The 27,715-nt window shown below is 46.4% G+C and overlaps 1 protein-coding gene across 17 annotated transcripts in view; it reads right to left on the bottom strand.

The window, feature by feature from the left end:
• Window positions 1-917: 917 nt before the first annotated feature.
• Window positions 918-27,715, bottom strand: part of kif1aa (kinesin family member 1Aa) — a 137,642-nt gene continuing 110,844 nt past the window's right edge. For 12 of the 17 annotated variants that reach the window (XM_029708274.1, XM_029708279.1, XM_029708280.1 and 9 more), the window contains 12 exons: window positions 25,856-25,879; window positions 24,988-25,102; window positions 21,250-21,383; window positions 20,973-21,034; window positions 20,560-20,705; window positions 16,671-16,868; window positions 12,226-12,297; window positions 11,190-11,314; window positions 9,986-10,138; window positions 9,504-9,696; window positions 6,420-6,538; window positions 918-994 (listed from right to left, as the gene is read on the bottom strand). In XM_029708274.1, coding sequence (XP_029564134.1) covers window positions 952-994; window positions 6,420-6,538; window positions 9,504-9,696; window positions 9,986-10,138; window positions 11,190-11,314; window positions 12,226-12,297; window positions 16,671-16,868; window positions 20,560-20,705; window positions 20,973-21,034; window positions 21,250-21,383; window positions 24,988-25,102; window positions 25,856-25,879 — 1,384 coding nt within the window. In that variant the 3' untranslated portion in view covers window positions 918-951. The remainder of the gene's footprint in view (window positions 995-6,419; window positions 6,539-9,503; window positions 9,697-9,985; window positions 10,139-11,189; window positions 11,315-12,225; window positions 12,298-16,670; window positions 16,869-20,559; window positions 20,706-20,972; window positions 21,035-21,249; window positions 21,384-24,987; window positions 25,103-25,855; window positions 25,880-27,715) is intronic. The other 5 variants (XM_029708278.1, XM_029708283.1, XM_029708285.1 and 2 more) reach the window with 1 other exon arrangement.

Raw genomic sequence — 27,715 nt, 5'->3', positions numbered from 1 at the left:
ATGTGTTTACTTTGAATACTAACCTGTTTTTATTTATTTATTTATTTTTTATTTTTTAAACATTGTATGAGTAACAATAAGAGAAGCAATATAACCAAGACCACGTTTCTGGAGTCAGCAGTACTCTTATTTCCATGGTAATACTTCCATCTCCGTTTTGTCCCGTAAGGTAAGCTGAGGTGCAGTAATGTAGTGATGTGAACAAAAGCACCCACTGTAAACAGCGTCGTTTCAGACAGAACCATTTACTGTCAACACTCCTGATTTTATTTGTTTTCTTTCCTGAAGGAAATAAATGTTTGTCGTTTAATAAGCTGATGTCTACCATACAGTACATCACAATGTAAGTCTATAAAATAAGGAACTGGTAACTAACTACCCATTACTCCGTTCCACCAGCTCCGAAAGGTAAGGACGAGGTTCGGGCAGCATCCCAAATGGCACCCTATTCCCTATATAGTGCACTAGTTTTGACCCAAATGGCACCCTATTCCCTATATAGTGCACTAGTTTTGACCCAAATGGCACCCTATTCCCTATATAGTGCACTAGTTTTGACCAGAGCCCTATGGGTTATTCATACAGTAGCTATGACCAGCCCTATGGGTCCTGGTCAAACGTAGCACACTATAGAGGGAATAGGGTGCCATTTGGGACACAGACCTTGGAGAGGGGATTACCCAGATGAGAAAGCCCACACAGACAGACAGCGGTACAGGCCTGACAGACACACAACGATGATGGAGGCCTCAGATACACAGGTGGTCAGCTTGTGATAAAGTGAGCGTGTGCAGAAGGAGGAAGAGCAGGTTACTAGTGTAGGATGGAGGGGGGGGTAGGATAAGCATAGGAGTAATCAGGTATCTGGGATTTATATACAGGTTAGTCTCTTTGCGTTCTAATGTTTTCTAATCTTCTTTTATAAGACGTGTTGTCGTTCGATTGTTTGTTTCACATCCTCATCTGTCCAGCTCTCCTTCTGGAGAGTTTTGATCTGGTGGAGACAAAAGGGGGAGAGAATATATTGTATATTGATTCAAAATACCAACCATTCTTCATATTTACTGCATCACAAGATATGAATAATAACATACAGTAGATGTTGCTTAACTTGCGTAAACACCGGTTCTCTGATAATATGAGAGAGATATATCACCTGTGGGGGTTCGCTAAGAACCGCCTACTCTTGGAAGTACCAATCCAAAAAAATGTCTGTTTGAGACAGACAGGTAGAGTGGCGAATGAGGTGAGACCCTCACTTCCATTAAAAGGAGCCACCCTGTGGTTATTCTCAAGCATGCTTGTCTTCCTCCAAGCTCTTGCAAGCATGGGGAATACGAGGATACATCTCACTCATATTATCAGAGAAAAAGGGTTATGCAAGTTCTCCTTCAAATACTCTTGTTAAGATGTATCATGTAGGGATATGGCCAACTCCCTGATCGCAAGAAATATGCTTTCCGAAGCCAGGTAATTCCCAACGTAGCGACACTCAGAGGTCCCGAAACGAAGGGAATAAGCACCAAGAAGGTGCAAAGACAAACCCCCCCCCATCAGGAAAAACCTCATAACTAAGTGAGGGACAGCCCAGTACAAAGCTCCAGTCTCAGCATAATTAGACATGTCCCATAAGGTCATCTCCTGTGAAGTACAGGGTCCTTCCTAAGATAAATACAATGGTTTTATCATTTTTTCTTTGTACTCCCTGATGAAGGCCGTGCAGCCGAAACGCGTCAGTTTTAAAAAAAACTTTGTTTCCCATTGAACATGCCCTATAAATAAAGGCATTTTAATTAATTATATGAAGAGTGCCTTGGTCCTCCTTTCCTTTTTTGATCCCCCATGAATCGTCAGGATACAGTCAAAAAGAGAAAGTCCCACTCGAGGGTGGTAGCCCAATGGGCGAAGAGTATGACACTTTTGCACACACTGAACAACAACAGGGATGTCCTTCTAGGGAAAAAGCGACAGGGTAAAAAAGCCATAGTCTCCAAGGTGCGACAATAGGAAAAAAGTCGGCCCGGGATAAAAATGAGGTTAGGTAATTAACCTGAAAAACGCTAGTCAACCGATACGCTAGGGACGCCAAGGGTGGGATATGACGTCTACGCGTTTTTCAGCGGCTAAACGCTTCTGTGAAAGGATTGTAAGCACAATAGTTGCATCCCATGACGAGCTAAAAGCTAAGACACTGAGCATTAATGACGTGCCCCTCTTAGAGAAGACACAACAGTTATGGATGAACTGTATCACTGTCGAGGCCTTGGCAGGCTGAGAAAGTGGCAAAAGCACACAAAAAAAATATTGTTTTGTTCGCTACATAAACCCTGCATGATGATAGCTGCCTGGACTGGTTGTAAGAAGGGTTGTAACTGCCAACAAAAAAAAAAAATCACTGGTCATCGAGGGGCTCAAAGATGAGAAGGGAAAGGCATATGGCATCACCCAGCTTTCCTAGGTGTGTCAGCTCTTTCACCCCAAACGGCATGGTCACCGTGCTATAGGATGTGGTCTCTCCTAGCCGTATCGGATCGTCGCTTCTACCAGGCTGCAGTAAGTGTCAGCCTGGATAGATACGGGAAGCGGGCTCTCTTAGAACGGAGCAGCCAGCGCCATGACATAAGACACCCGGCAATATAGTCGAAGGAAGAAGGAAGCAACTGCAACGCAGTGTTCCTAATCCTGCCCAATAAGACCACAACATCACTGGTATGTCTTGGCTTGGCCCTGCTACATTGAGGATAATTCCTCAGCCGCTCGCTCCTGTGAGATGGGGAGGTAGAGCAGGAAGTAGCCCGGTTGCATGAACCAATCGCAGTAAAAAAAACAAGCAGAGGAAAAGGAGAGGTTTTTGTACTTGGGAGATAGCTGTCTGGGTCTCTGACAGCTGGGAGATAGCTGTCTGGGTCTCTGACAGCTGGGAGATAGCTGTCTGGGTCTCTGACAGCTGGGAGATAGCTGTCTGGGTCTCTGACAGCTGGGAGATAGCTGTCTGGCTCTCTGACAGCTGGGAGATAGCTGTCTGGGTCTCTGACAGCTGGGAGATAGCTGTCTGGGTCTCGGACGCCTGTGAGATAGCTGTCTGGGTCTCTGACGCCTGTGAGATAGCTGTCTGGGTCTCGGACAGCTGGGAGATAGCTGTCTGGGTCTCTGGCAGCTGGGAGATAGCTGTCTGGGTCTCTGGCAGCTGGGAGATAGCTGTCTGGGTCTCTGACAGCTGGGAGATAGCTGTCTGGGTCTCTGACAGCTGGGAGATAGCTGTCTGGGTCTCGGACGCCTGTGAGATAGCTGTCTGGGTCTCTGATGCCTGTGAGATAGCTGTCTGGGTCTCTGATGCCTGGGAGATAGCTGTCTGGGTCTGACAGCTGTGAGATAGCTGTCTGGGTCTCTGACAGCTGGGAGATAGCTGTCTGGGTCTCTGACAGCTGGGAGATAGCTGTCTGGGTCTCTGACAGCTGGGAGATAGCTGTCTGGGTCTCTGACAGCTGGGAGATAGCTGTCTGGGTCTCTGACAGCTGGAAGATAGCTGTCTGGGTCTCTGACAGCTGGGAGATTGCTGTCTGGGTCTCGGACGCCTGTGAGATAGCTGTCTGGGTCTCGGACAGCTGGGAGATAGCTGTCTGGGTCTCTGACAGCTGTGAGATAGCTGTCTGGGTCTCTGACAGCTGTGAGATAGGTGTCTGGGTCTCTGACAGCTGGGAGATAGCTGTCTGGGTCTCTGGCAGCTGGGAGATAGCTGTCTGGGTCTCTGACAGCTGGAAGATAGCTGTCTGGGTCTCTGACAGCTGGGAGATAGCTGTCTGGGTCTCTGACAGTTGGGAGATAGCTGTCTGGGTCTCTGACAGCTGGGAGATAGCTGTCTGGGTCTCGGACGCCTGTGAGATAGCTGTCTGGGTCTCGGACAGCTGGGAGATAGCTGTCTGGGTCTCTGATGCCTGGGAGATAGCTGTCTGGGTCTCTGACAGCTGTGAGATAGCTGTCTGGGTCTCTGACAGCTGGGAGATAGCTGTCTGGGTCTCTGACAGCTGGGAGATAGCTGTCTGGGTCTTGGACGCCTGTGCGATAGCTGTCTGGGTCTCGGACGCCTGGGAGATAGCTGTCTGGGTCTCTGACAGCTGGGTGATAGCTGTCTGGGTCTCTGACAGCTGGGAGATAGCTGTCTGGGTCTTTGACAGCTGGGAGATAGCTGTCTGGGTCTCTGCCGCCTGTGAGATAGCTGTCTGGGTCTCTGACAGCTGGGAGATAGCTGTCTGGGTCTCTGACAGCTGGGAGATAGCTGTCTGGGTCTCTGACAGCTGGGAGATAGCTGTCTGGGTCTCTGACAGCTGGGAGATAGCTGTCTGGGTCTCGGACGCCTGTGAGATAGCTGTCTGGGTCTCGGACAGCTGGGAGATAGCTGTCTGGGTCTCTGATGCCTGGGAGATAGCTGTCTGGGTCTCTGACAGCTGTGAGATAGCTGTCTGGGTCTCTGACAGCTGGGAGATAGCTGTCTGGGTCTCTGACAGCTGGGAGATAGCTGTCTGGGTCTCTGACAGCTGGGAGATAGCTGTCTGGGTCTCTGACAGCTGGGAGATAGCTGTCTGGGTCTCTGACAGCTGGAAGATAGCTGTCTGGGTCTTGGACGCCTGTGCGATAGCTGTCTGGGTCTCGGACGCCTGGGAGATAGCTGTCTGGGTCTCTGACAGCTGGGTGATAGCTGTCTGGGTCTCTGACAGCTGGGAGATAGCTGTCTGGGTCTCTGACAGCTGGGAGATAGCTGTCTGGGTCTCTGCCGCCTGTGAGATAGCTGTCTGGGTCTCTGACAGCTGTGAGGGTTCCGCCCACTCCCCTTTTCCCTGAGATCCAGAAAGTAAAGTCAGGGTTAACTATACTCGCTGATCTCCATAACAGAGCCAAGTCGTCTTTGCCAAGTGGAGGAAAAAAATGCCCCTTGGAATCCTAAAAAGGGCTGAAACCTGGAAACCAGTCCTCCCGTAGAATGAGGGAGCGGAGTGGTTAGGGTTCAGAGTTGCAGCGCCCTCTGGTGGGAAACCGGAGTGGCTTATACTTTAACTAGCTTGACTGTGATAGCTCACACCACAGCTCACACCACAGCTCACACCACAGCAGTCAGAGGCAAAAAAAGGCACAGGGGAAACAGGGCCACAGACAAAAGACAGATTACCACCCTGCTCTGTGTATGTCAGTGAGACCAGAGGGAGGGCTTGCTGACTTCTGGACCTGGCTGAAAACCTAAGAAGGAGCCTGAGGGAGAGCCTGAGGGAGGAGAGCCTGAGGGAGGAGAGCCTGAGGGAGGAGAGCCTGAGGGAAGAGAGCCTAAGGGAGTGAGTCTTTCCAAAAAGTCTGTCCCTTTTCTCATGTGCCTTTCCACTGCTGCGTGAGTGCTAGCTCAAGGAAACCGAATGACAGTTTTTCCGCGTGAGTGCTAGCTCAAGGAAACCGAATGACAGTTTGCCTTCAGGAAAAGGCACAGATGTTGCTGTGTAGGCAGAGAGGGTTGGTTTAGCTAACAAAATGGGTGAACGTATGTTAACTAGACTTAAAAAAGGGAGCTTGCAAAGCTACCATCTTGCGGGTAGGGTATGCTAGTGAGGTTAGCTTGCCTTTCAGCAAGCTAACCAACTTAGCCTTGCAGCGTGGGCTAACCGAGTCTCAATAGCTAGCAGCAATGCTAGTTACCAACGGAGACTGAGAAGTAGAAAAGGGAATTTCTACTCGAAAAAAAATCTTCCGTTAGTACTGAACCTTTTAACAGGGTCTGAAAACCTACGCTCGTCAGAAATATCCTTCACAGTTTGCTTGTGAGCAGGTAAGCAGGCAACAGGTGAGCAGGTAGCAGGTGAGCAGGTAACAGGTATCTAGTCGATATGAGGAGAGCTAGAGTAGTGACACTCTTTTATGAGGAAGAGAAGCGAGAATAACCAGAGGGCGGGAGAGTGGCTCCTTTTATGGAAGTGAGGGTCTCACCTCATTCGTCACTCTACCTGTCTGTCTCTAACGGATGTTTTTGATTGGTACTTCCGAGGCAGTCTTTAGCGAAAGCCCACATGTAATACATTGAAACAAGTATTTGAAAGAAAACTCCTTTAAAGTTATAATTCAAGTGGGATATAAAGTTTACATTTACATTTTAGTTATTTAGCAGACACTCTTTCCCAGTGTAACTAAAGTCTTTTATTTTTTTTAAACACATACGATCACTATCATTGTAATTAAAACGTTCTTCAAAATAGTCGCTATAAGCAAAACCAATGTTAGTAAGAGTGAAGGTTGTGGATGAGGTGAGTTTCCCTAATACTATGTAAAGCACTTTGAGTACCTTAGTTGGTAGAAAGGTGCTATACAAATTCAATTCATTATCTTTAATTATTTACTATTAAGGGGAAAAACCAAAAACCTTAGTGTATCATCAATGTTACCTGATGGATCCAGCCAGGAGTGGGTTAAAAGCATAGAGCCAGTCGTGCATCTCCTTGTCGTTGCTGGCTTGGAGCAGTATACCGCGGTGCTCTGTACACACAGCAAACGTGTTTGGGGACTGTTGGGGAAACACGGAGAGGTACAGTAATGTTAAAACCAGCTAGCTGCCCCAGAGCAAGCTTACTTTTTAAGGGTAGGTAGGAAGAGAGAGGAGGAAAAACATGACATCCTTTGTGAGTCTTTTCAAATGCAGTACATATAAACTCATGCAAAAAAAGAAACGTCCTCTCACTGTCAACTGCGTTTATTTTCAGCAAACTTAACATGTGTAAATATTTGTATGAACATAATATTCAACAACTGCGACATAAACTGAACAAGTTCCACAGACATGTGACTCCCAGAAATGGAATAATGTGTCCCTGAACAAAAGGTGGGTCAAAGTCAAAAGTAACAGTCAGTATTTGGTGTGGGCACCAGCTGCATTAAGTACTGCAGTGCATCTCCTCCTCATGGACTGCACCAGATTTGCCAGTTCTTGCTGTGAGATGTTACCCCACTCTTCCACCAAGGCACCTGCAAGTTCTCTGACATTTCTGGGGGGAATGGCCCTAGCCCTCACCCACCGATCCAACAGGTCCCAGATGTGCTCCATGGGATTGAGATCCGGGCTCTTCGCTGGCCATGGCAGAACACTGACATTCCTGTCTTGCTGGAAATCACGCACAGAACGAGCAGTATGGCTGGTGGCATTGTCATGCTGGAGGGTCATGTCAGGATGAGCCTGCAGGAAGGGTACCACATGAGGGAGGAGGATGTCTTCCCTGTAACGCACAGCGTTGAGATTGCCTGCAATGACAAGAAGCTCAGTCCGATGATGCTGTGACACACCGCCCCAGACCATGACGGACCCTCCACCTCCAAATCGTTCCCGCTCCAGAATACAGGCCTCGGTATAACGCTCATTCCTTCAACGATAAATGTGAATCCTGCCATCACCCCTGGTGAGACAAAACCAAAGAGCACTTTTTGCAAGTCCTGCCTGGTCCAGCGACGGTGGGTTTGTGCCCAGAGGCGACGTTGTTGCCGGTGATGTCTGGTGAGGACCTGCCTTACAACAGGCCTACAAGCCCTCAGTCCAGCCTCTCTCAGCCTATTGCGGTCAGTCTGAGCACTGCTGGAGGGATTGTGCGATCCTGGTGTAACTCGGGCAGTTGTTGTTGCCATCCTGTACCTGTCCTGCAGGTGTGATGTTCGGATGTACCGATCCTGTGCAGGTGTTGTTACACATGGTCTTCTACTGCGAGGACGATCAGCTGTCTGTCCTGTCTCCCTGTAGCGCTGTCTTAGGCATCTCACAGTACGGACAATGCAATTTATTGCCTTGGCCACATCTGCAGTCCTCAAGCCTCCTTGCAGCATGCCTAAGGCACGTTCACGCAGATGAGCAGGGACCCTGGGCATCTTTCTTTTGGTGTTTTTCAGAGTCAGTAGAAAGGCCTCTTTAGTGTCCTAAGTTTTCATAACTGTGACCTTAATTGCCTACCGTCTCTAAGCTGTTAGTGTCTTAACGACAATTCCACAGGTGCATGTTCATTAATGGTTCATTGAACAAGCATGAGAAACAGTGTTTAAACCCTTTACAATGAAGATCTGTGAAGTTATTTGTATTTCTACGAATTATCTTTGAAAGACAGAGTCCTGAAAAAGGGACGTTTCTTTTTTTGCTGAGTTTAGTTGTGGCCAAATATATTGGCACCCTTGTTTCTTTTAAAATAAGTTGAAATTGTAACATTTTGTCCACAGATTGTTATTGTATTTTCAACATTACAGAGGCAATTGTAATTTTGTAAATTTAATATTACCATTTTAATTTATAAATACCTGGAGCTAGTACTTGGTTGCACAGCCTTTGGCCAAGATAACTGCAGGTAAGCGTTTCTTGTACCATCAATGAGCTTCCTGCACCTTTCTACTGGCAATTTGCCTCACTTTTCAGCAGCAAATTGCACCAATTATTCAATGTTTAAGGGGTGCTCTCAATCAACTGCTGTTTTCAGCTCTAGATTACGGATGTGATTCATATCTGAACTCTTCGTTGGCCAATCCAGAACATTTCAGCCTTTCTTCTTTTACCATTCCAGAGCGCTGCTTTTATGTGTGTTTAGGTTTGTTGTCCTGCTGGAAAATCCACAAACTTCAACAAACACACAGTTTCTGGACACTGGGTTGAACATTGGTTTCCAAAAACCCTTAATAATCTACTGATTTCATGATGTCTTGCACACGTTCAAGGTCCCCAGTACCAGAGCCTAAATCCTTGGGAAAATGTTTTGTGGACTAATGAAACAAAATTAGAGAGCTTTGGCAATACAGATCAGTGCTGTGTTTACAGACAACCAAATGAAGCATTCAATGAAAAGAACACCCCACCTACACTCAAACATGGCTTTGCTGCCTTTGGTACTGAGGGCCTTTCGAAATGCGCAAGTCGTCACAAAATCTGCAGAATATCAGGTGTTTTGGAGTCCAATGTTTAAACCACTGTCCAAAAACTAAGTCTTCATTGGGTCTTCCAGCAGGAAAACAAACTCCAAACACACGTAAGGTAACACAGAGGAATGGTTCAAGAAGAGATGCTGGACTGTTCTGGATTGGCCAGTTAAGAGTCCATCCTTGAATCACATCAAAAACGTATGGTGAGATCTGAAAACAGCAGTTGATGGAGGGCGCTCCTCAAACATTGTGTTGTAAAAGGTGTCAGGTTAGGGTGTGTAACGGTGTCAGGTAAAGGTTTGTAAAGGTGCCGGGTTAAGATGTGTAAAGGTGTCAGGTAAAGGTGTGTAAAGGTGTCAGGTAAAGGTGTGTAAAGGTGTCAGGTTAAGATGTGTAAAGGTGTCAAGTAAAGGTGTGTGAAGGTTTCAGCTAAAGGTATCAGGTAACGGGGTGTAAAGATGTGTAAAGGTGCCAGGTAAAGGTGCCAGGTAAAGGTGCCAGGTAAAGGTGCCAGGTAAAGGTGCCAGGTAAAGGTGCCAGGTAAAGGTGCCAGGTAAAGGTGTATCGACACGTAAAAGGGTACCAACCTTGAGCATGGCCTGCTGGTCCTCGCTGTACTTGACATGGGCAGAGGAGAGGTTGAGGATGGCTCTCTCCACGCTGTCTCTCTCTGTATTGTAGATGTAGACGTACGGACGTCTCACCGCCACATAACGCTTCACCCAGCCGTTGGTATGAGGCTCCAGGAAATGCAGGTAGCCCTTCTTTGACACAATGGGGCTGGTGGAAAGATCAAGATCGTTACTACACTTGTTCACTTTTCACACTATCATGCCGACCCGAACTACCTTTCCTGGCTCTGATATTTTATATTTATTTTACACATTGTCGTTTTCAAGATGTGAGCAGCAACTATGGTGGATAGGCAACAAGGCCAGCTCAGTAGAGCTTGACACATTTTGGCTCAGTAGTGTGAAAAGCACTTTGATGAGGTACATTCCACCAAGTCTACTAAGCCATAAATCAATCAATCAACCAATCAATCAATAAATCTCTGCGGCCTCCTCACCTGACCCGGATCTCTTGGATGTCTGGTACAAAGCGGCGCACCCTGGGTTTAACCTCCGGGGCGGCAACCCCACCAGGGGACTTCTTGACCTCTCCATCCCGCTGTGAGCAGTCAGGGTTGGGGCTGGCACATCGGGAGCGAAGCTTGGTGGCTCTAATTGGAGAGACGGAGGAAGAAAAGTTTTCCATGTGGTACCAGTAGGTGTCAGTGATGGTCGGATTAAATGGGGAGGACGGGCTCATAACAGGTACCAGTAGGTGTCAGTGATGGTCGGATTAAATGGGGAGGATGGGCTCATAACAAATGGTTGGATTAAATGGGGAGGACGGGCTCATAACAAATGGTCGGATTAAATGGGGAGGACGGGCTCATAACAGGTACCAGTAGGTGTCAGTGGTGGTCGGATTAAATGGGGAGGACGGGTTCATAGCAGGTACCAGAAGGTGTCAGTGATGGTCGGATTAAATGGGGAGGACGGGCTCATAGCAGGTACCAGTAGGTGTCAGTGATGGTCGGATTAAATGGGGAGGACGGGCTCATAACAGGTACCAGTAGGTGTCAGTGATGGTCGGATTAAATGGGGAGGACGGGCTCATAACAGGTACCAGTAGGTGTCGATGGTCGGATTAAATGGGGTGGACGGGCTCATAACAATGGCTGGAGCGGAATAAATGGAACGGCATCAAACACCAGGTCTGCCATGTGATTGATACTAGCCCAGTTACTCCATTCCATCCATTATTATGAGCTGTCCTCCCCTCACCAGCCTCCTCTGGTAGGTGTCTGTAGGTGTTACGTGTGATGGCAGGCCAGGAGTATCTTAGATCTGATCCGAATTCAGTCTTGCCATAATCTCAGAAACCCAGATCTCAAATCTAATAATTGTATCAGATGCTGGATTATGTTCTGGGAAGATGTTGGAGATACTAACCAGAGTCTCCAAGTCTCCACCCCCACTAAACAGAAACTCTCAGCTAAAACATGAGCCGAATGTTCCCTCCCCACCTGTAAAAATCAGGATCTGATCAAATGATCAGTGATTGGAAAATCTCACACACCGGGAACAAAGTTCCTCGTTAGTCTTTCGCATCCCAAAACCATTCTATGTGACGTGAAACTATCCACAAGAAATGAGTCTTACCGCGTCAGCCCTGAGTCTGTTAGTGTCGTGTGTAACGGTGGGCAGAAGTGTGTTATTACGGACCTGAGTGTTTCAGTCTTGGGGTAGCATCCCTCCACCAGTGAAGGGCACGTCGAGGACGGGGTGAGGGTGTTGAGGGCCGTGGCAGAGGTCGACTCCCTCAACAGAGTCACGGACATTTCAGACAGCTGGAAAGACACACACATACACACAAACACACACTCACACAAACATACATACACACAAACACACACACACACAAACACACAAACACATTCACACAAACATACATACACACACACACACACACACACACATTCACACAAACATACATACACACACACACACAAACACACACACACACACACACACACAAACACATTCACACAAACATACATACACACAAACACATTCACACAAACATACATACACACAAACACACAAACACATTCACACAAACATACATACACACACACAAACACACACACAAACACATTCACACAAACATACATACACACAAACACACAAACACATTCACACAAACATACATACACACAAACACACAAACACATTCACACAAACACACACACACAAACACATTCACACAAACATACATACACACACAAACACACGTACATGTACACACACAAACAAGCGCATGTCAAAATGCACACACACACACACACACACACACACACACACACATTCACACAAACATACATACACACAAACACACAAACACATTCACACAAACATACATACACACAAACACACAAACACATTCACACAAACACACACACACAAACACATTCACACAAACATACATACACACACAAACACACGTACATGTACACACACAAACAAGCGCATGTCAAAATGCACACACACACACACACACACACACACACACACACACACACACACACACACACACACGCACGCACACACACAGCATGTCAAAACACTGTCTGGAAAAAGTTCACTGAGAAAAACGAACACGTCATATCCCCACTCGTAATTTCCTCACATCTAAGTAACTTCAAACCGTATACAGACATGAAAACCCATCATAGTAAAGTGACACAGGAAGGAAGTCTACCTTGCTTTCACTGGCGCTGACACACACGTGGCTGTACTCTCTGTTGAAGGAGTGGGCGAGTAGCCGTAGACACTGGTGAGTGGTAGAGACAAATAAAGCTTTAAGTCTCAGAGCAATGGGCTTTACAAAAAAAAAAAAAAAACTCAGAAACGGTTACCTAAGGAGAAGGCTTAAGTGGGCCACAGACCACATTTCAAAGGGACACTCAAGCATAGCCACAGGAAGTAAGGGTGCTGAGGGGTGCTGCGGCTGATTAATTAAAATAATCTTGTCCAAAATGTAGATATAAAAAAATATATAATTTACCCCCAAAATGTAATTTGTCCTGTCTGAACAGACATGAATAAAATAATTCAAAATACCACACAAGAAGGCATAATTTAGCTACAAAGGATAAATAGTGTCTAAGTAGGTTTTACAGTTGGGAAGGACACAATCTGAGCAGCACACACACCAAATATAGAACAGCTTGTTCCATTATGGCCATGGATATAATCCATAGAAGGAATGTGGGACCTCTAACCCTGGTACTTTGACTGTTAAACTCATGGGTACACTACCAATGGCTGCCAGTCCTGACTCTTATGGGGACAGCCAGTCCTGACTCTTATGGGGACAGCCAGTCCTGACTCTTATGGGGACAGCCAGTCCTGACTCTTATGGGGACAGCCAGTCCTGACTCTTATGGGGACAGCCAGTCCTGACTCTTATGGGGACAGCCAGTCCTGACTCTTATGGGGACAGCCAGTCCTGACTCTTATGGGGACAGCCAGTGCTGACTCTTATGGGAACAGCCAGTGCTGACTCTTATGGGAACAGCCAGTGCTGACTCTTATGGGAACAGCCAGTGCTGACTCTTATGGGAACAGCCAGTGCTGACTCTTATGGGAACAGCCAGTCATGACACTTATGGGAACAGCCAGTCCTGACTATTATGGGAACAGCCAGTCCTGACTCTTATGGGAACAGCCAGTCCTGACTCTTATGGGAACAGCCAGTCCTGACTCTTATGGGAACAGCCAGTCCTGACTCGAATGAGAACAGCCAGTCCTGACTCGAATGAGAACAGCCAGTCCTGACTCGAATGGGAACAGCCAGTCCTGACTCGAATGGGAACAGCCAGTCCTGACTCGAATGGGAACAGCCAGTCCTGACTCTTATGGGAACAGCCAGTCCTGACTCTTATGGGAACAGCCAGTGCTGACTCTTATGGGAACAGCCAGTCCTGACTCTTATGGGAACAGCCAGTCCTGACTCTTATGGGAACAGCCAGTCCTGACTCTTATGGGGACAGCCAGTCCTGACTTGAATGGGAACAGCCAGTCCTGACTCTTATGGGGACAGCCAGTCCTGACTCTTATGGGGACAGCCAGTCCTGACTCTTATGGGAACAGCCAGTGCTGACTCTTATGGGAACAGCCAGTCCTGACTCTTATGGGAACAGCCAGTCCTGACTCTTATGGGAACAGCCAGTGCTGACTCTTATGGGAACAGCCAGTGCTGACTCTTATGGGAACAGCCAGTCCTGACTCTTATGGGAACAGCCAGTGCTGACTCTTATGGGAACAGCCAGTGCTGACTCTTATGGGAACAGCCAGTGCTGACTCTTATGGGAACAGCCAGTGCTGACTCTTATGGGAACAGCCAGTCCTGACTCTTATGGGAACAGCCAGTCCTGACTCTTATGGGAACAGCCAGTCATGACACTTATGGGAACAGCCAGTCCTGACTATTATGGGAACAGCCAGTCCTGACTCTTATGGGAACAGCCAGTCCTGACTCTTATGGGAACAGCCAGTCCTGACTCTTATGGGAACAGCCAGTCCTGACTTGAATGAGAACAGCCAGTCCTGACTCGAATGAGAACAGCCAGTCCTGACTCGAATGAGAACAGCCAGTCCTGACTTGAATGGGAACAGCCAGTCCTGACTCGAATGGGAACAGCCAGTCCTGACTCGAATGGGAACAGCCAGTCCTGACTCTTATGGGAACAGCCAGTGCTGACTCTTATGGGAACAGCCAGTCCTGACTCTTATGGGAACAGCCAGTCCTGACTCTTATGGGAACAGCCAGTCCTGACTCTTATGGGGACAGCCAGTCCTGACTTGAATGGGAACAGCCAGTCCTGACTCTTATGGGGACAGCCAGTCCTGACTTGAATGGGAACAGCCAGTCCTGACTTGAATGGGAACAGCCATCTATGGATTACATTTCTATGGTTGGTTGCGACTGTCAGTTTGCCTTTTACAAATTTCAAAAAGAAAATCGTAGGTCTACTGTTTGGAAAACCTACTGCTGAAAAGAGAAGCCTAGTCTGTCTGTAGAAGCTAACCATTTTCTTTCCCCCACAACAACTTCTGAGCGATTCTGAGCGAACAGCACTGTTTTTCAAAGTAACTTTTCTTCAGATATTGACACAAACACATCCGCCATGCTTCATCTTCATCACAGGCTGAGTCAGTGTCACTTTTTACTCTGTAGCCTGTACTGTATATATACAGTACCAGTCAAAACTTTGGACACACCTACTCATTCAAGGGTTTTTCTGTATTTTTAGCCACCCTTTGCCTTGATGACAGCTTTGCACACTCCTGGCAACTTTTGACTGGTACTGTATATGATCTAACACACCTCCAGGCTGTGTAAGGGCTATTTGACCAAGAAGGAGAGAGATGGAGTGCTGCATCAGATGACCTGGCCTCCACAATCACCCAACCTCAACCCAATTGAGATGGTTTGGGATAAGTTGGACCGCAGAGTGAAGGAAAAGCAGCCAACAAGTGCTCAGCATATGTGGGAACTCCTTCAAGACTGTTGGAAAAGCATTCTAGGTGAAGCTGGTTGAGAGAATGCCAGGAGTGTGCAAAGCTGTCATCAAGGCAAAGGGTGGCTACTTTGAAGAATCTCAGATATAAAATATATTTTGATTTAATTAACACTTTTTTGGTTACTACATGATTCCATATATGTTATTTCATAGTTTTGATGTCTTCACTATTATTCTACAATATAGAAAATAGTAAAAATAAAGAAAAACCCTTGCATGAGCAGGTGTGTCCAAACTTTTGACTGGTACTGTATATATATATATAGGCGTACAGAGGCCCATTATCAGCAACCATCACTCCTGTGTTCCAATGGCACGTTGTGTTAGCTAATACAAGTTTATCATTTTAAAAGGCTAATTGATCATTAGAAAACTATTTTGCAGTTATGTTAGCACAGCTGAAAACTGCTGTTCTGATTAAAGAAGCAATAAAAATGGCCTTCTTTAGACTAGTTGAGTATCTGGAGCATCAGCATTTGTGGGTTCGAATACAGGCTCAAAATGGCCAGAAACAAAGGACTTTCTTCTGAAACTCGTCAGTCTATTCTTGTTCTGAGAAATGAAGGCTATTCCATGTGAGAAATTGCCAAGAAACTGAAGATCTCGTACAACGCTGTGTACTACTCCCTTCACAGAACAGAGCAAACTGGCTCTAACCAGAATAGAAAGAGGAGTGGGAGGCCCCGGTGCACAACTGAGCAAGAGGACAAGTACATTAGTGTGTCTAATTTGAGAAACAGATGCCTCACAAGTTCTCAACTGGCAGCTTCATTAAATAGTACCCGCAAAACACCAGTCTCAATGTCAACCATGAAGAGGCGACTCTGGGATACTGGCCTTATAGGCAGAGTTCCTCTGTCCAGTGTCTGTGTTCTTTTGCCTATCTTTTTATTGGCCAGTCTGAGATATGGCTTTTTCTTTGCAACTCTGTCAGTAAGTGTGTCCATGATTGAGTCTTTGAATGAAGAGATTGAGATTAAACTGTCCAAATGATGTCCAATCAATTGAATTTACCACAGGAGGACACCAATCAAGTTGTCGAAACATATCAAGGATGATCAATGGAAACGATGCACCTGAGTTCAATTTTGAGTCTCATAGCAAAGGATCTGAATACTTATGTAAATACGCTATTTCGGTTTTTAATTTTTAATAAATCTGCAAAAATTTCTAAAAACCTGTTTTTGCTTTGTCATTATGGGGTATTGTGATGTCATTATGGGGTATTGTGATGTCATTATGGGGTATAGCATGTAGATTGATGAGGGGGAGAAAAAAAATTGGAATCAACTTTAGAATAAGACTGTAACCTGCATTTGGCCATTTATGTGGTATTGAAAAATATTCTGCTAATTTCTTTTATCCTGTAAATGATGTAGAAGTGCATGAAATGTGTTTATAAAAGGTTTATAAAAATCCTCATGTGTGGAAATCCAGAAAAATGTGTCTGCTCAACTGTATAGCACTACACAAATGTGATTATAGATACAGGCAATGCAAGTCAAAACATCTTCCCCCGGCTATGCTCGTAAGCAAGAACGGGAATATTTATTAAGTAACAAGGTTACAACTAAATTCTAATACTTTTTTTTTTTTTTTTTAAAGAATAGACGCTAACCTTAGCGGCTAGCTCCCTCTGCCTCTCATTGGGGGCGTCAGCTGTGGGGCTGAGACTGAGGTCCTGGGCGTGGCCCTCGGAAGGCTGAGGGGACTCACTCTGCTCCACAGACACACAGGATAGCAACCCTTCCTGACCCAGCAGCAGGGTGGACTCTAGCTTCTCCCTCAGGAGCAGGTAGTGTCTCGTCTTCTCCACCTGAATGAAACAGATAACCATAACTAAGTAAGTAACTAACTAACTATCTAACTAAAGCTAACCTTCAGGAGCAGGTAGTGTCTTGTCTTCCTCACGATGAACGGAACAGATAAACACCATAACTAAGTAAGCAACTAAGTAAGTAACTAAATAACCAACTAACCCTAACCTTCAGGAGCAGGTAGTGTCACGTTTTCACCTAGAACACATCAAACCGGATGAACATACACCACAATAGTACAATACATGGATGTACACATACAGAACATGGTTAAGAAGTAGCCTTCAACTATTCACCTGTTTATTAAACTAAAGTCTGTCGTCTACACTCTGGGGGACAGTTTACCAGACCCAGCTTCTCCAGTGAACATGCTTTTTAGTCTAGGACTAGGTTTGATCTGTGGCCAGAAATCTGGCCCTAGATGTAGTTCCACCCAGTCGAGTCTTATCAGTCGTGATGTCTCTAGGTGTAGGGAATAGGTGTAGTAGGGTATAGGTGTAGTAGGGTATAGGTGTAATATGGTGTAGTAGGGTATAGTAGTGTATAGGTGTAGTAGGGAATAGTTGTAGTAAGGAATAGGTGTAGTAGGGTGTAGTAGGGTATAGGTGTAGTAGGGTATAGGTGTAGTATGGTGTAGTAGGGTATAGGTGTAGTAGGGTATAGTAGTGTATAGGTGTAGTAGGGAATAGTTGTAGTAAGGAATAGGTGTAGTATGGTGTAGTAGGGTATAGGTGTAGTAGGGAATAGGTGTAGTATGGTGTAGTAGGATATAGGTGTAGTAGGATATAGGTGTAGTAGGTTATAGGTGTAGTACGGTGTAGTAGGGTGTAGTAGGGTATAGTAGGGTATAGGTGTAGTAGGGTATAGGTGTAGTATGGTGTAGTAGGGTATAGGTGTAGTAGGGTATAGTAGAGTATAGGTGTAGTAGGGAATAGGTGTAGTAGGGAATAGGTGTAGTATGGTGTAGTAGGATATAGGTGTAGTAGGATATAGGTGTAGTAGGGTATAGGTGTAGTACGGTGTAGTAGGGTGTAGTAGGGTATAGTAGGGTATAGGTGTAGTAGGGTATAGGTGTAGTACGGTGTAGTAGGGTGTAGTAGGGTATAGTAGGGTATAGGTGTAGTAGGGTGTAGAGGTAGTAGGTAGTTGGTGTAGTAAGGTGTAGGGTATATGTTTAGTAGAGTATAGTTGTAGTAGGGTGTAGAGTGTAGGTGTAGTGTATAGGTGTAGGGTATAGGATATAGGGTGTAGGGTGTAGCGTGTAGGGTATAGGTGTAGTAGTGTATAGGGTATAGCTGCATGCTGTATGTGTAGGGTGTAGGGTATAGGGTATAGGTATATGGTGTATTTGTAGGGTGTACGACGTAGGGTATAGGGTGTAGTGTATAGGTGTAGTGTATAGTATAGTATATAGGGTATAGGTCTAGTAGGGTGTAGGGTATAGGGTGTAGAGTATAGGGTGTAGGATATAGGTGTAGAGTGTAGGGTGTATGTGCAGGGTGCAGGGTATAGGTGTAGTAGTGTATAAGGTGTAGGGTGTAGGTTTAGAGTATAGGGTATGGGGTGTAGTGTGTAGCTGTAGGGTGTAGGGTATAGGTGTATGTGTAGGGTGTAGAGTGTACAATGTAGGGTGTAGGTGTAGGGTATAGGGTGTAGGGTATAGGTGTAGGGTATAGTGTATACGTTGTAGGGTATAGTTATAGGGTGTAGGGTATAGGGTGTAGGGTGTACGATGTAGGGTATAGGTGTAGTGTATAGGATGTAGGGTATAGGGTATAGGGTGTATTGTATAGGTGTAGGGTGTAGGGTGTAGGGTATAGGGTGTATTGTATAGGTGTAGGGTGTAGGGTATAGGGTATAGGTGTAGGGTATAGGTGTAGTGTATAGGGTGTAGGGTATAGGGTATAGGTATAGGGTATCGGGTGTAGGGTGTAGGTGTAGGGTATAGGGTATAGGGTATTGGTGTATATGTATAGGTGTAGGGTGTAGGGTATAGGTGTAGGGTATAGGGTGTAGGGTATTGGTGTATATGTATAGGTGTAGGTTGTAGGGTATAGGGTATAGGGTATCGGGTGTAGGGTGTAGGTTGTAGGGTATAGGTGTAGGGTATAGGTGTAGGGTATAGGTGTAGGGTGTAGGGTATAGGTGTAGGGTGTAGGGTGTAGGGTATAGGGTATAGGTGTAGGGTGTAGAGGTAGTAGGTAGTTGGTGTAGTAAGGTGTAGGGTATATGTTTAGTAGAGTATAGTTGTAGTAGGGTGTAGAGTGTAGGTGTAGTGTATAGGTGTAGGGTATAGGATATAGGGTGTAGGGTGTAGCGTGTAGGGTATAGGTGTAGTAGTGTATAGGGTATAGCTGCATGCTGTATGTGTAGGGTGTAGGGTATAGGGTATAGGTATATGGTGTATTTGTAGGGTGTACGACGTAGGGTATAGGGTGTAGTGTATAGGTGTAGTGTATAGTATAGTATATAGGGTATAGGTCTAGTAGGGTGTAGGGTATAGGGTGTAGAGTATAGGGTGTAGGATATAGGTGTAGAGTGTAGGGTGTATGTGCAGGGTGCAGGGTATAGGTGTAGTAGTGTATAAGGTGTAGGGTGTAGGTTTAGAGTATAGGGTATGGGGTGTAGTGTGTAGCTGTAGGGTGTAGGGTATAGGTGTATGTGTAGGGTGTAGAGTGTACAATGTAGGGTGTAGGTGTAGGGTATAGGGTGTAGGGTATAGGTGTAGGGTATAGTGTATACGTTGTAGGGTATAGTTATAGGGTGTAGGGTATAGGGTGTAGGGTGTAGGGTATAGGGTATAGGGTATCGGGTGTAGGGTATAGGGTGTAGGGTGTACGATGTAGGGTATAGGTGTAGTGTATAGGATGTAGGGTATAGGGTATAGGGTGTATTGTATAGGTGTAGGGTGTAGGGTGTAGGGTATAGGGTGTATTGTATAGGTGTAGGGTGTAGGGTATAGGGTATAGGTGTAGGGTATAGGTGTAGTGTATAGGGTGTAGGGTATAGGGTATAGGTATAGGGTATCGGGTGTAGGGTGTAGGTGTAGGGTATAGGGTATAGGGTATTGGTGTATATGTATAGGTGTAGGGTGTAGGGTATAGGTGTAGGGTATAGGGTGTAGGGTATTGGTGTATATGTATAGGTGTAGGTTGTAGGGTATAGGGTATAGGGTATCGGGTGTAGGGTGTAGGTTGTAGGGTATAGGTGTAGGGTATAGGTGTAGGGTATAGGTGTAGGGTGTAGGGTATAGGTGTAGGGTGTAGGGTGTAGGGTATAGGTGTAGGGTGTAGGGTATAGGGTATCGGGTGTAGGGTGTAGGGTATAGGGTGTAGGGTGTAGGGTATAGGGTGTAGGGTATAGGGTGTAGGGTGTAGGGTGTAGGGTATAGGTGTAGGGTATAGGGTATAGGTGTAGGGTGTAGGGTATAGGGTATAGGGTATCGGGTGTAGGGTGTAGGGTACAGGGTATAGGTGTAGGGTATAGGGTGTAGGGTATAGGGTGTAGGGTATAGGGTATAGGTGTAGGGTATAGGGTGTAGGGTGTAAGGTACAGGGTGTAGGGTATAGGGTGTAGGGTGTAGGGTATAGGTGTAGGGTATAGGGTGTAGGGTATAGGGTATAGGGTATAGGGTGTAGGGTATAGGGTGTAGGGTATAGGGTGTAGGGTATAGGGTGTAGTTGAACATACCTCCTGTAGGAGGCTGAGTTTCTCCAGTTCCCACTGGTGGTCCAGGATGAGGCTGTCACTGCGTGGCCTCCACCCAGCCAGGTTCTCCTCCCCTCGGACGTACGCCACCGAGGTGTCCAGCACCCGCCGACGTCTCCTCTGCATTCCTGGGGGGTTGAATAAGGTCAATGGTTAGAGGTCAGGGATCAGACAAACAAAGCAGAAATACGCTTTATCTATCTCTGTCTCAATTTTGTTTGGATTCTTTGCGTTTTATCTCCTTGTCTCCTTTTTAAATTGTTTTGGAGAAAAAAGTCCCTCCAATTCAGATCTTCTCCTCCAATGCATTTTGAGAAAGAGGCAGGAAGTTGAATTGAGAAAAAAAAAAGTGGAAACAGAGACAAAGGGGAAGCTCAAAAGAGAAAGTGTCCCACCTGGGCTCCCATGATCCGCTAGGTGACACAAGCTGACCTCGTACACACCTGTCACTCGGTTACTGGACAGACAGAGAGAAACAACAGACAAACAAAACTCTGGGTTCATTTCATGTCCATTGTTTCCATTGATTTAACCATCATCTTTCAGGAATGCAAACAAAGCAAAAAAGGACTGTGGTGAGATAAACAGTAACAGACTTGATTTTATGGTTTTATTTTATGATAGTCGATTTAATAATCATCTTTCAGGAATAGTAAGAGATGATCAAGTCACCCCTCTGTTGTCCTCAGGCTTCCGGTGCCAAACAGGTTTCGGATGGAGCGGGATGAAGGGAGTTTAACATCTCGAGAGTAGAACACCATGCAGAAATCTTTGGTTATGACTGTGGGCTGAGTGCAGTTCTCCATCTACAGAAAGGAAAAGGATCAAAGAAAGCTAATTTCTCTCTCTGCCTTTTTAGGTCATAACATCAGATACAGTAGGGGTCATTGTTTTGGGATACAGTACTGTAAGTTCAAATCAAATTGTGTTAGATCTTACTGTGAAACGCTTACTTACAAGCCCCTAACCAACAATGCAGTTTAAAAAAAATATGGATAAGAATTAAAGAGCAGCAGTAAAATAACAATAGCGAGACTATATGGTGGGGGTACCGGTACAGAGTCAATGTGCGGGGGCACTGGTTAGTTGAGGTAATATGTACATGTAGGTAGAGGTATTAAAGTGACTATGCATAGATGATAACAACAGAGAGTAGCAACAGTGTAAAAGAGGGGGAGGGCGGGGGTTAATGCAAATAGTCTGGCTAGCCATTTGATTAGATGTTCAGGAGTCCAGTACCGCTTGCCTTGTGGTAGCAGAGAGACCAGTCTATGACTAGGGTGGCTGGAGTCTGACAATTTTTAGGGCCTTCCTCTGACACCACCTGGTATAGAGGTCTTGGATGGCAAGAAGCTTGGCCCCAGTGATGTACTGGGCTATTCGTACTACCCTCTGTAGTGCCTTGCGGTCGGAGGCCAAGCAGTTGCCATACCAGCCAGTGATGCAACCAGTCAGGATGCTCTCGATGGTGCAGCTGTTGAACCTTTTGAGGATCTGAGGACCCATGCCAAATCTTTTTAGTCTCCTGAGGGGGAATAGGTTTTAAAGTGGCCTCTTCATGACAGTCTTGGTGTGCTTGGACCATGTTAGTTTGTTGGTGATGTGGACATCAAGGAACTTGAAGCTCTCATCCTGCTCCACTACAGCCCCATCAATGAAAATGGGGGTGTGCTCAGTCCTATTTTTCCTGTAGTCCACAATCATCTCCTTTTTCTTGATCACGTTGAGGGAGAGGTTGTTGTCCTGGCACCACACGGCCAGGTCTCTGGCCTCCTCCCTATAGGCTGTCTCGTCGTTGATCAGGCCTCCACTGTTGTGTCATCGGCAAACTTAAGGATGGTGTTGGAGTTGTGCCTGGCCGTGCAGCCATGAGTGAACAGGGAGTACAGGAGGGGAATGAGCACGCACCCCTGAGGGGCCCCTGTTTTTACCTACCCTTACCACCTGGGGGCGGCCCGTCAGGAAGTCCAGGATCCAATTGCAGAGGGAGGTGTTTAGTCCCAGGGTCCTTAGCTTATTGATGAGCTTTAAGGGCACTATGGTGTTGAACGCTGAGCTGTAGTCAATGAATAACATTCTAACATAGGTGTTCCTTTTGTCCAGGTGGGAAAGGGCAGTGTGGAGTGCAATAGAGATGGCATCATCTGTGGATCTGTTGGGGCGTTATGCAAATTGGAGTGGGTCTAGGGTTTCCGGGATAATGGTGTTGATGTGAGGCATAACCAGCCTTTCAAAGCACTTCACGGCTTCAGACGTGAGTGCTACGGGTCGGTAGTCATTTAGGCAGGTTACCTTAGTGTTCTTGGGCACAGGGACTATGGTGGTCTGCTTGAAACATGTTGGTATTACAGACTCAGACAGAGAGAGTTTGAAAATGTCAGTGAAGACACTTGCCAGTTGGTCAGCGCATGCTCACAGTACACATCCTGGTAATCCGTCTGGCCCTGCGGCCTTGTGAATGTTGACCTGTTTTTTGGGGGGGGTTTTTACATTTATTTAACTAGGAAAGTCAGTTAAGAACAAATTCTTATTTTCAATGACGGCCTAGGAACAGTGGGTTAACTACCTTGTTCAGGGGCAGAACGACAGATTTTTACCTTGTCAGGTCAGGGATTCGATTTTGCAACCTTTCGGTTACTAGTCCAACGCTCTAACTGCTAGGCTACCTGCCGCCCCAGGTACTCACATCGGTTGCGGAGAGCATGATCACACAGTCTTCTGGAACAGCTGGTGCTCTCATGCATGTTCTAGTGTTAGGCCTAAGCACAGGGATCATCTCTCATACATTAAGTGCTCCTAAAATTACCCTTGAGAGGTGAGCAGTCAGTAAGCAGAGACCCCTGAGAGGTGAGCAGTCAGGAAGCAGAGACCCCTGAGAGGTGAACAGTCAGGAAGCATGGAGCAGAGACTCCTGTGAGGTGAGCAGTCAGGAAGCATGGAGCAGAGACTCCTGAGAGGTGAGCAGTCAGTAAGCATGGAGCAGAGACTCCTGAGAGGTGAGCAGTCAGTAAGCATGGAGTAGAGACTCCTGAGAGGTGAGCAGTCAGTAAGCAGAGACCCCTGAGAGGTGAGCAGTCAGGAAGCAGAGACCCATGAGAGGTGAGCAGTCAGTAAGCATAGAGTAGAGACTCCTGAGAGGTGAGCAGTCAGGAAGCAGAGACCCCTGTGAGCTGAGCAGTCAGTCAGCATGGAGTAGAGACTCCTGAGAGGTGAGCAGTCAGGAAGCAGACCCCTGTGAGGTGAGCAGTCAGGAAGCAGAGACTCCTGAGAGGTGAGCAGTCAGGAAGCAGAGACCCCTGAGAGGTGAGCAGTCAGGAAGCAGAGACTCCTGAGAGGTGAGCAGTCAGGAAGCATGGAGCAATGCAGTTGTAGTATCTCCAGCTAAATGTGATAAACAGTTTGACGGTGTGGCTGGGCAAAAAAAACCTGAAACTACCAGTGGTTGTGATTCCAGAGTTCTAAAATACAAACGCAACTGACAAAATCTGAACCAGTCCAGTTAGGAACCTATCTGGTTAGGAACCAGTCCAGTTAGGAACCAGTCCAGTTAGGAACCAGTCCGGTTATGAACCAGTCCAGTTATGAACCAGTCCAGTTAGGAACCTATCTGGTTAGGAACCAGTCCGGTCAGGAACCAGTCCAGTTAGGAACCAGTCCAGTTAGGAACCAGTCCAGTTAGGAACCAGTCCGGTTCTGAACCAGTCCAGTTAGGAACCAGTCCGGTTCTGAACCAGTCCAGTTATGAATCAGTCCAGTTAGGAACCAGTCCAGTTAGGAACCAGTCCGGTTCTGAACCAGTCCAGTTATGAATCAGTCCAGTTATGAATCAGTCCAGTTAGGAACCAGTCCAGTTAGGAACCAGTCCGGTTCTGAACCAGTCCAGTTAGGAACCAGTCCAGTTATGAATCAGTCCAGTTAGGAACCAGTCCAGTTAGGAACCAGTCCGATTCTGAACCAGTCCAGTTATGAACCAGTCCAGTTAGGAACCAGTCCAGTTAGGAACCAGTCCGGTTCTGAACCAGTCCAGTTAGGAACCAGTCCAGTTAGGAACCTCTCCGGAACTGAACCAGTCCAGTTATGAACCAGTCCAGTTATGAACCAGTCCGGTTCTGAACCAGTCCAGTTAGGAACCAGTCCAGTTAGGAACCAGTCCGGTTCTGAACCAGTCCAGTTAGGAACCAGTCCAGTTAGGAACCAGTCCGGTTCTGAACCAGTCCAGTTATGAACCAGTCCAGTTAGGAACCAGTCCAGTTATGAACCAGTCCAGTTAGGAACCAGTCCAGTTATGAATCAGTCCAGTTAAGATGAGTACAGTTACATATAACTACGTTCATATAACTAGGTAGGCCTACAAGGTAATTTATATAACACTATATACAACTATATACTGTATATAACTTTATATGTTACCTCTAGGTAGGCCGACAAGGTCATGTAGATCTTCTCTCCGTAAGGAGTGACCCGGTTCAGGAGAAGGGAGTTATGCATGGCGCTGTCCCAGGCAGCCTCGAAGCGATAGAATGTCCTGATGGAGGGAGGAGAACAGTTAACCATGCAGAGAGAATGACTGAACAGAGAGCTCCTCGACCCTGGTCTGAACTAACATAGTGGTCTCTGGTCTCTGTCTGTCTGTCTGTCTGTCTGTCTGTCTGTCTGTCTGTCTGTCTGTCTGTCTGTCTGTCTGTCTGTCTGTCTGTCTGTCATGAATACTACTAACAGACTTCAAAACCTACTCTAGTGTTTAGTATGCTAGTATGCTGCAAACTGAAAGCAAAGCAGGATGGGTGGTTTTCTGAATAGTCCTGTTGATAGTTGTGTTACAACATTATTAAAATAAAGGTTATGTCTACTGTAGGAGGAAGGTAACTATTTAAAGGTATTCTCAAGAATAGCTACAATCTATTGCTATCGGCAGATCAAGTTGTAGTTGCATTGATGTAGGGACATTGTTTATCACTATGATAATGTGAATAACATTCTGTCTGTCTGGGATATGTTACCTACAGTACATGTGCATCTAAAATGCTCTTGAGAGAAGATAGCTTTTGTTTATGAAGATTAAAATAACAACATTGATTTTCAAATACACACATTCAAAAGACAAGACACGTAGTTTGGGGGATGAAGACAGTAAATAGCATGCAACTGGGAAGATGTCAGTTGTGGGTCGACCTTTTTAAAAAGAAAAACCAAACAATAACAGCACGAAGGAAAGAAAAGGTAATGAGAGATCGACAGACGGGAGGAGAGGAGGAGGACAGGTGGTGAGGAGAAATACCTATGGTCTATTCCCAAGGAGACGCTTTGAGAAGGAATAGAAGAAGAGAACCAGGAAGAGAACCAGGAAGAGAACCAAAGGTGAGTCAGGAAGAGAGTCGGATGTGGTTGTGAGCGTTGTTATGATCGAGAGCGACAGGACAGGTTTGTTCTTCCTAGCCTGGTCCCAAATAGGTTTTTGCTGTCTTGCCAACTGGGACCAGGCTACATTTCCCATCCACTACTTGATGATTTAAACAATAGAAAGTACTGTACTTATTAATAATTGTATTTGATCTGTTCTAGAATGTCTCACAATGGACAGAAGAGATACAATGTAATACTTTTGAGTTTATTTGAATTCTGTAGCTAGAGATACAAATTACAACTATGGAATGCCATTTGGGTCTTTGCGTGTCATAAAATATATGTCAAATAACACTATTTGACACGTTAAATAAGCTTATAATTTGACGCATAAAATAACAAAATTAGGATTTTCAAATGTTGTGTGAGCAGAGTTTGCATGAGCGAGCCGAGCGCCATCAACACTGATGAAAGTCTGCAAACTAGAGGTAGGCTATCTCCCTGCTATGTTCACTTTGATTTGCAGTATGACAAAGTCACTCAGAAATATATTTTATATAGGATATAGGCCAGACACTTAGGCCAGACACTAAACCTTATTCCTTATGATTTATTTTTTACTGTCCCCCCCCAATGGCTTAGACTTTTAGAGGTTAACGTCCCATTTCTTCAGATCTAACAGAACAAACCCCTCTCCTTCTCCTCTACCCCTCTCCTTCTCCTCTACCCCTCTCCTTCTCATCCACCCCCTCTCCTTCTCATCCACCCCCTCTCCCTCTCCTCTACCCCTCTCCTTCTCCTTCAGCCCCCCTCTCCCCCAGCCCCCCTCTCCCCCAGCCCCGGTCTCCTTCAGCCCCTGCCCCCCTTCAGCCACCCTCTCCTTCTCCTCCACCCCCTCTCCTCTACCTCTCTCTCCTTCTCCTTCAGCCCCCCGCTCCTTCAGCCCCCCTCTTCTTCAGCCCCCCTCTCATTCAGCCCCCCTCTCCTTCAGCCCCCCTCCCCTTCGGATCCCCGCTCCTTCAGCCCCCCTCTCCTTCAGCCCCCCTCTCCTTCAGCCCCCCTCTCATTCTCCTCCACTCCCTCTCCTTCATAATTTAGTCCATACATTGATGAATGAGGACTTCCCCTTAGCAAATAATCACAACTTGAAAGCATGTTTCTGGCCCGCCGCCCAGCACAGCCTTAAATCTGAAACCGCTCATCCAAGCAGAGAAACGTAAGAGGAAACCAATGTTTCTGTAGGCCATTAAAGGGAGATAAATCGTCCCGTTCATAGAGTTCAGATGTTGAAGGCCGGCTGTTGGCATTTGTACTGAGATGACCTGGTGGGAAAGCTAGCTGCGTGTCTGTCAGAGGGAAGAAGACAGAGAGCGAGAGGAGAACAGCTGTTATACCGTGGGACGAGAGGAGAGGAGAGCTGCTGTTATACCGTGGGACGAGAGGAGGAGAGGAGAGCTGCTGTTATACCGTGGGACGAGAGGAGGAGAGGAGAGCTGCTGTTATACCGTGGGACGAGAGGAGGAGAGGAGAGCTGCTGTTATACCGTGGGACGAGAGGAGGAGAGGAGAGCTGCTGTTATACTGTGGGACGAGAGGAGAGGAGAGAGCTGCTTCAGTGGAAATGTGTCTATGGACCTAGAGGAGGTATAGCCTCTCTCATCCATTAAACATCTCAATGCTGAACTCCCTGTTCACACACGCTGCATGCAAGGGCCATGCCCGGGTCACAGAGCAGGCCCGGGTCACAGAGCAGGCCCGGGTCACAGAGCAGGCCCGGGTCACAGAGCAGGCCCGGG

Source organism: Salmo trutta, chromosome 22, assembly GCF_901001165.1.
Source record: "Salmo trutta chromosome 22, fSalTru1.1, whole genome shotgun sequence".
Taxonomy (NCBI): domain Eukaryota; kingdom Metazoa; phylum Chordata; class Actinopteri; order Salmoniformes; family Salmonidae; genus Salmo; species Salmo trutta.
Note: the sequence above shows the minus strand (reverse complement) of the source record. Positions and strands in the feature narration are given on the sequence as shown.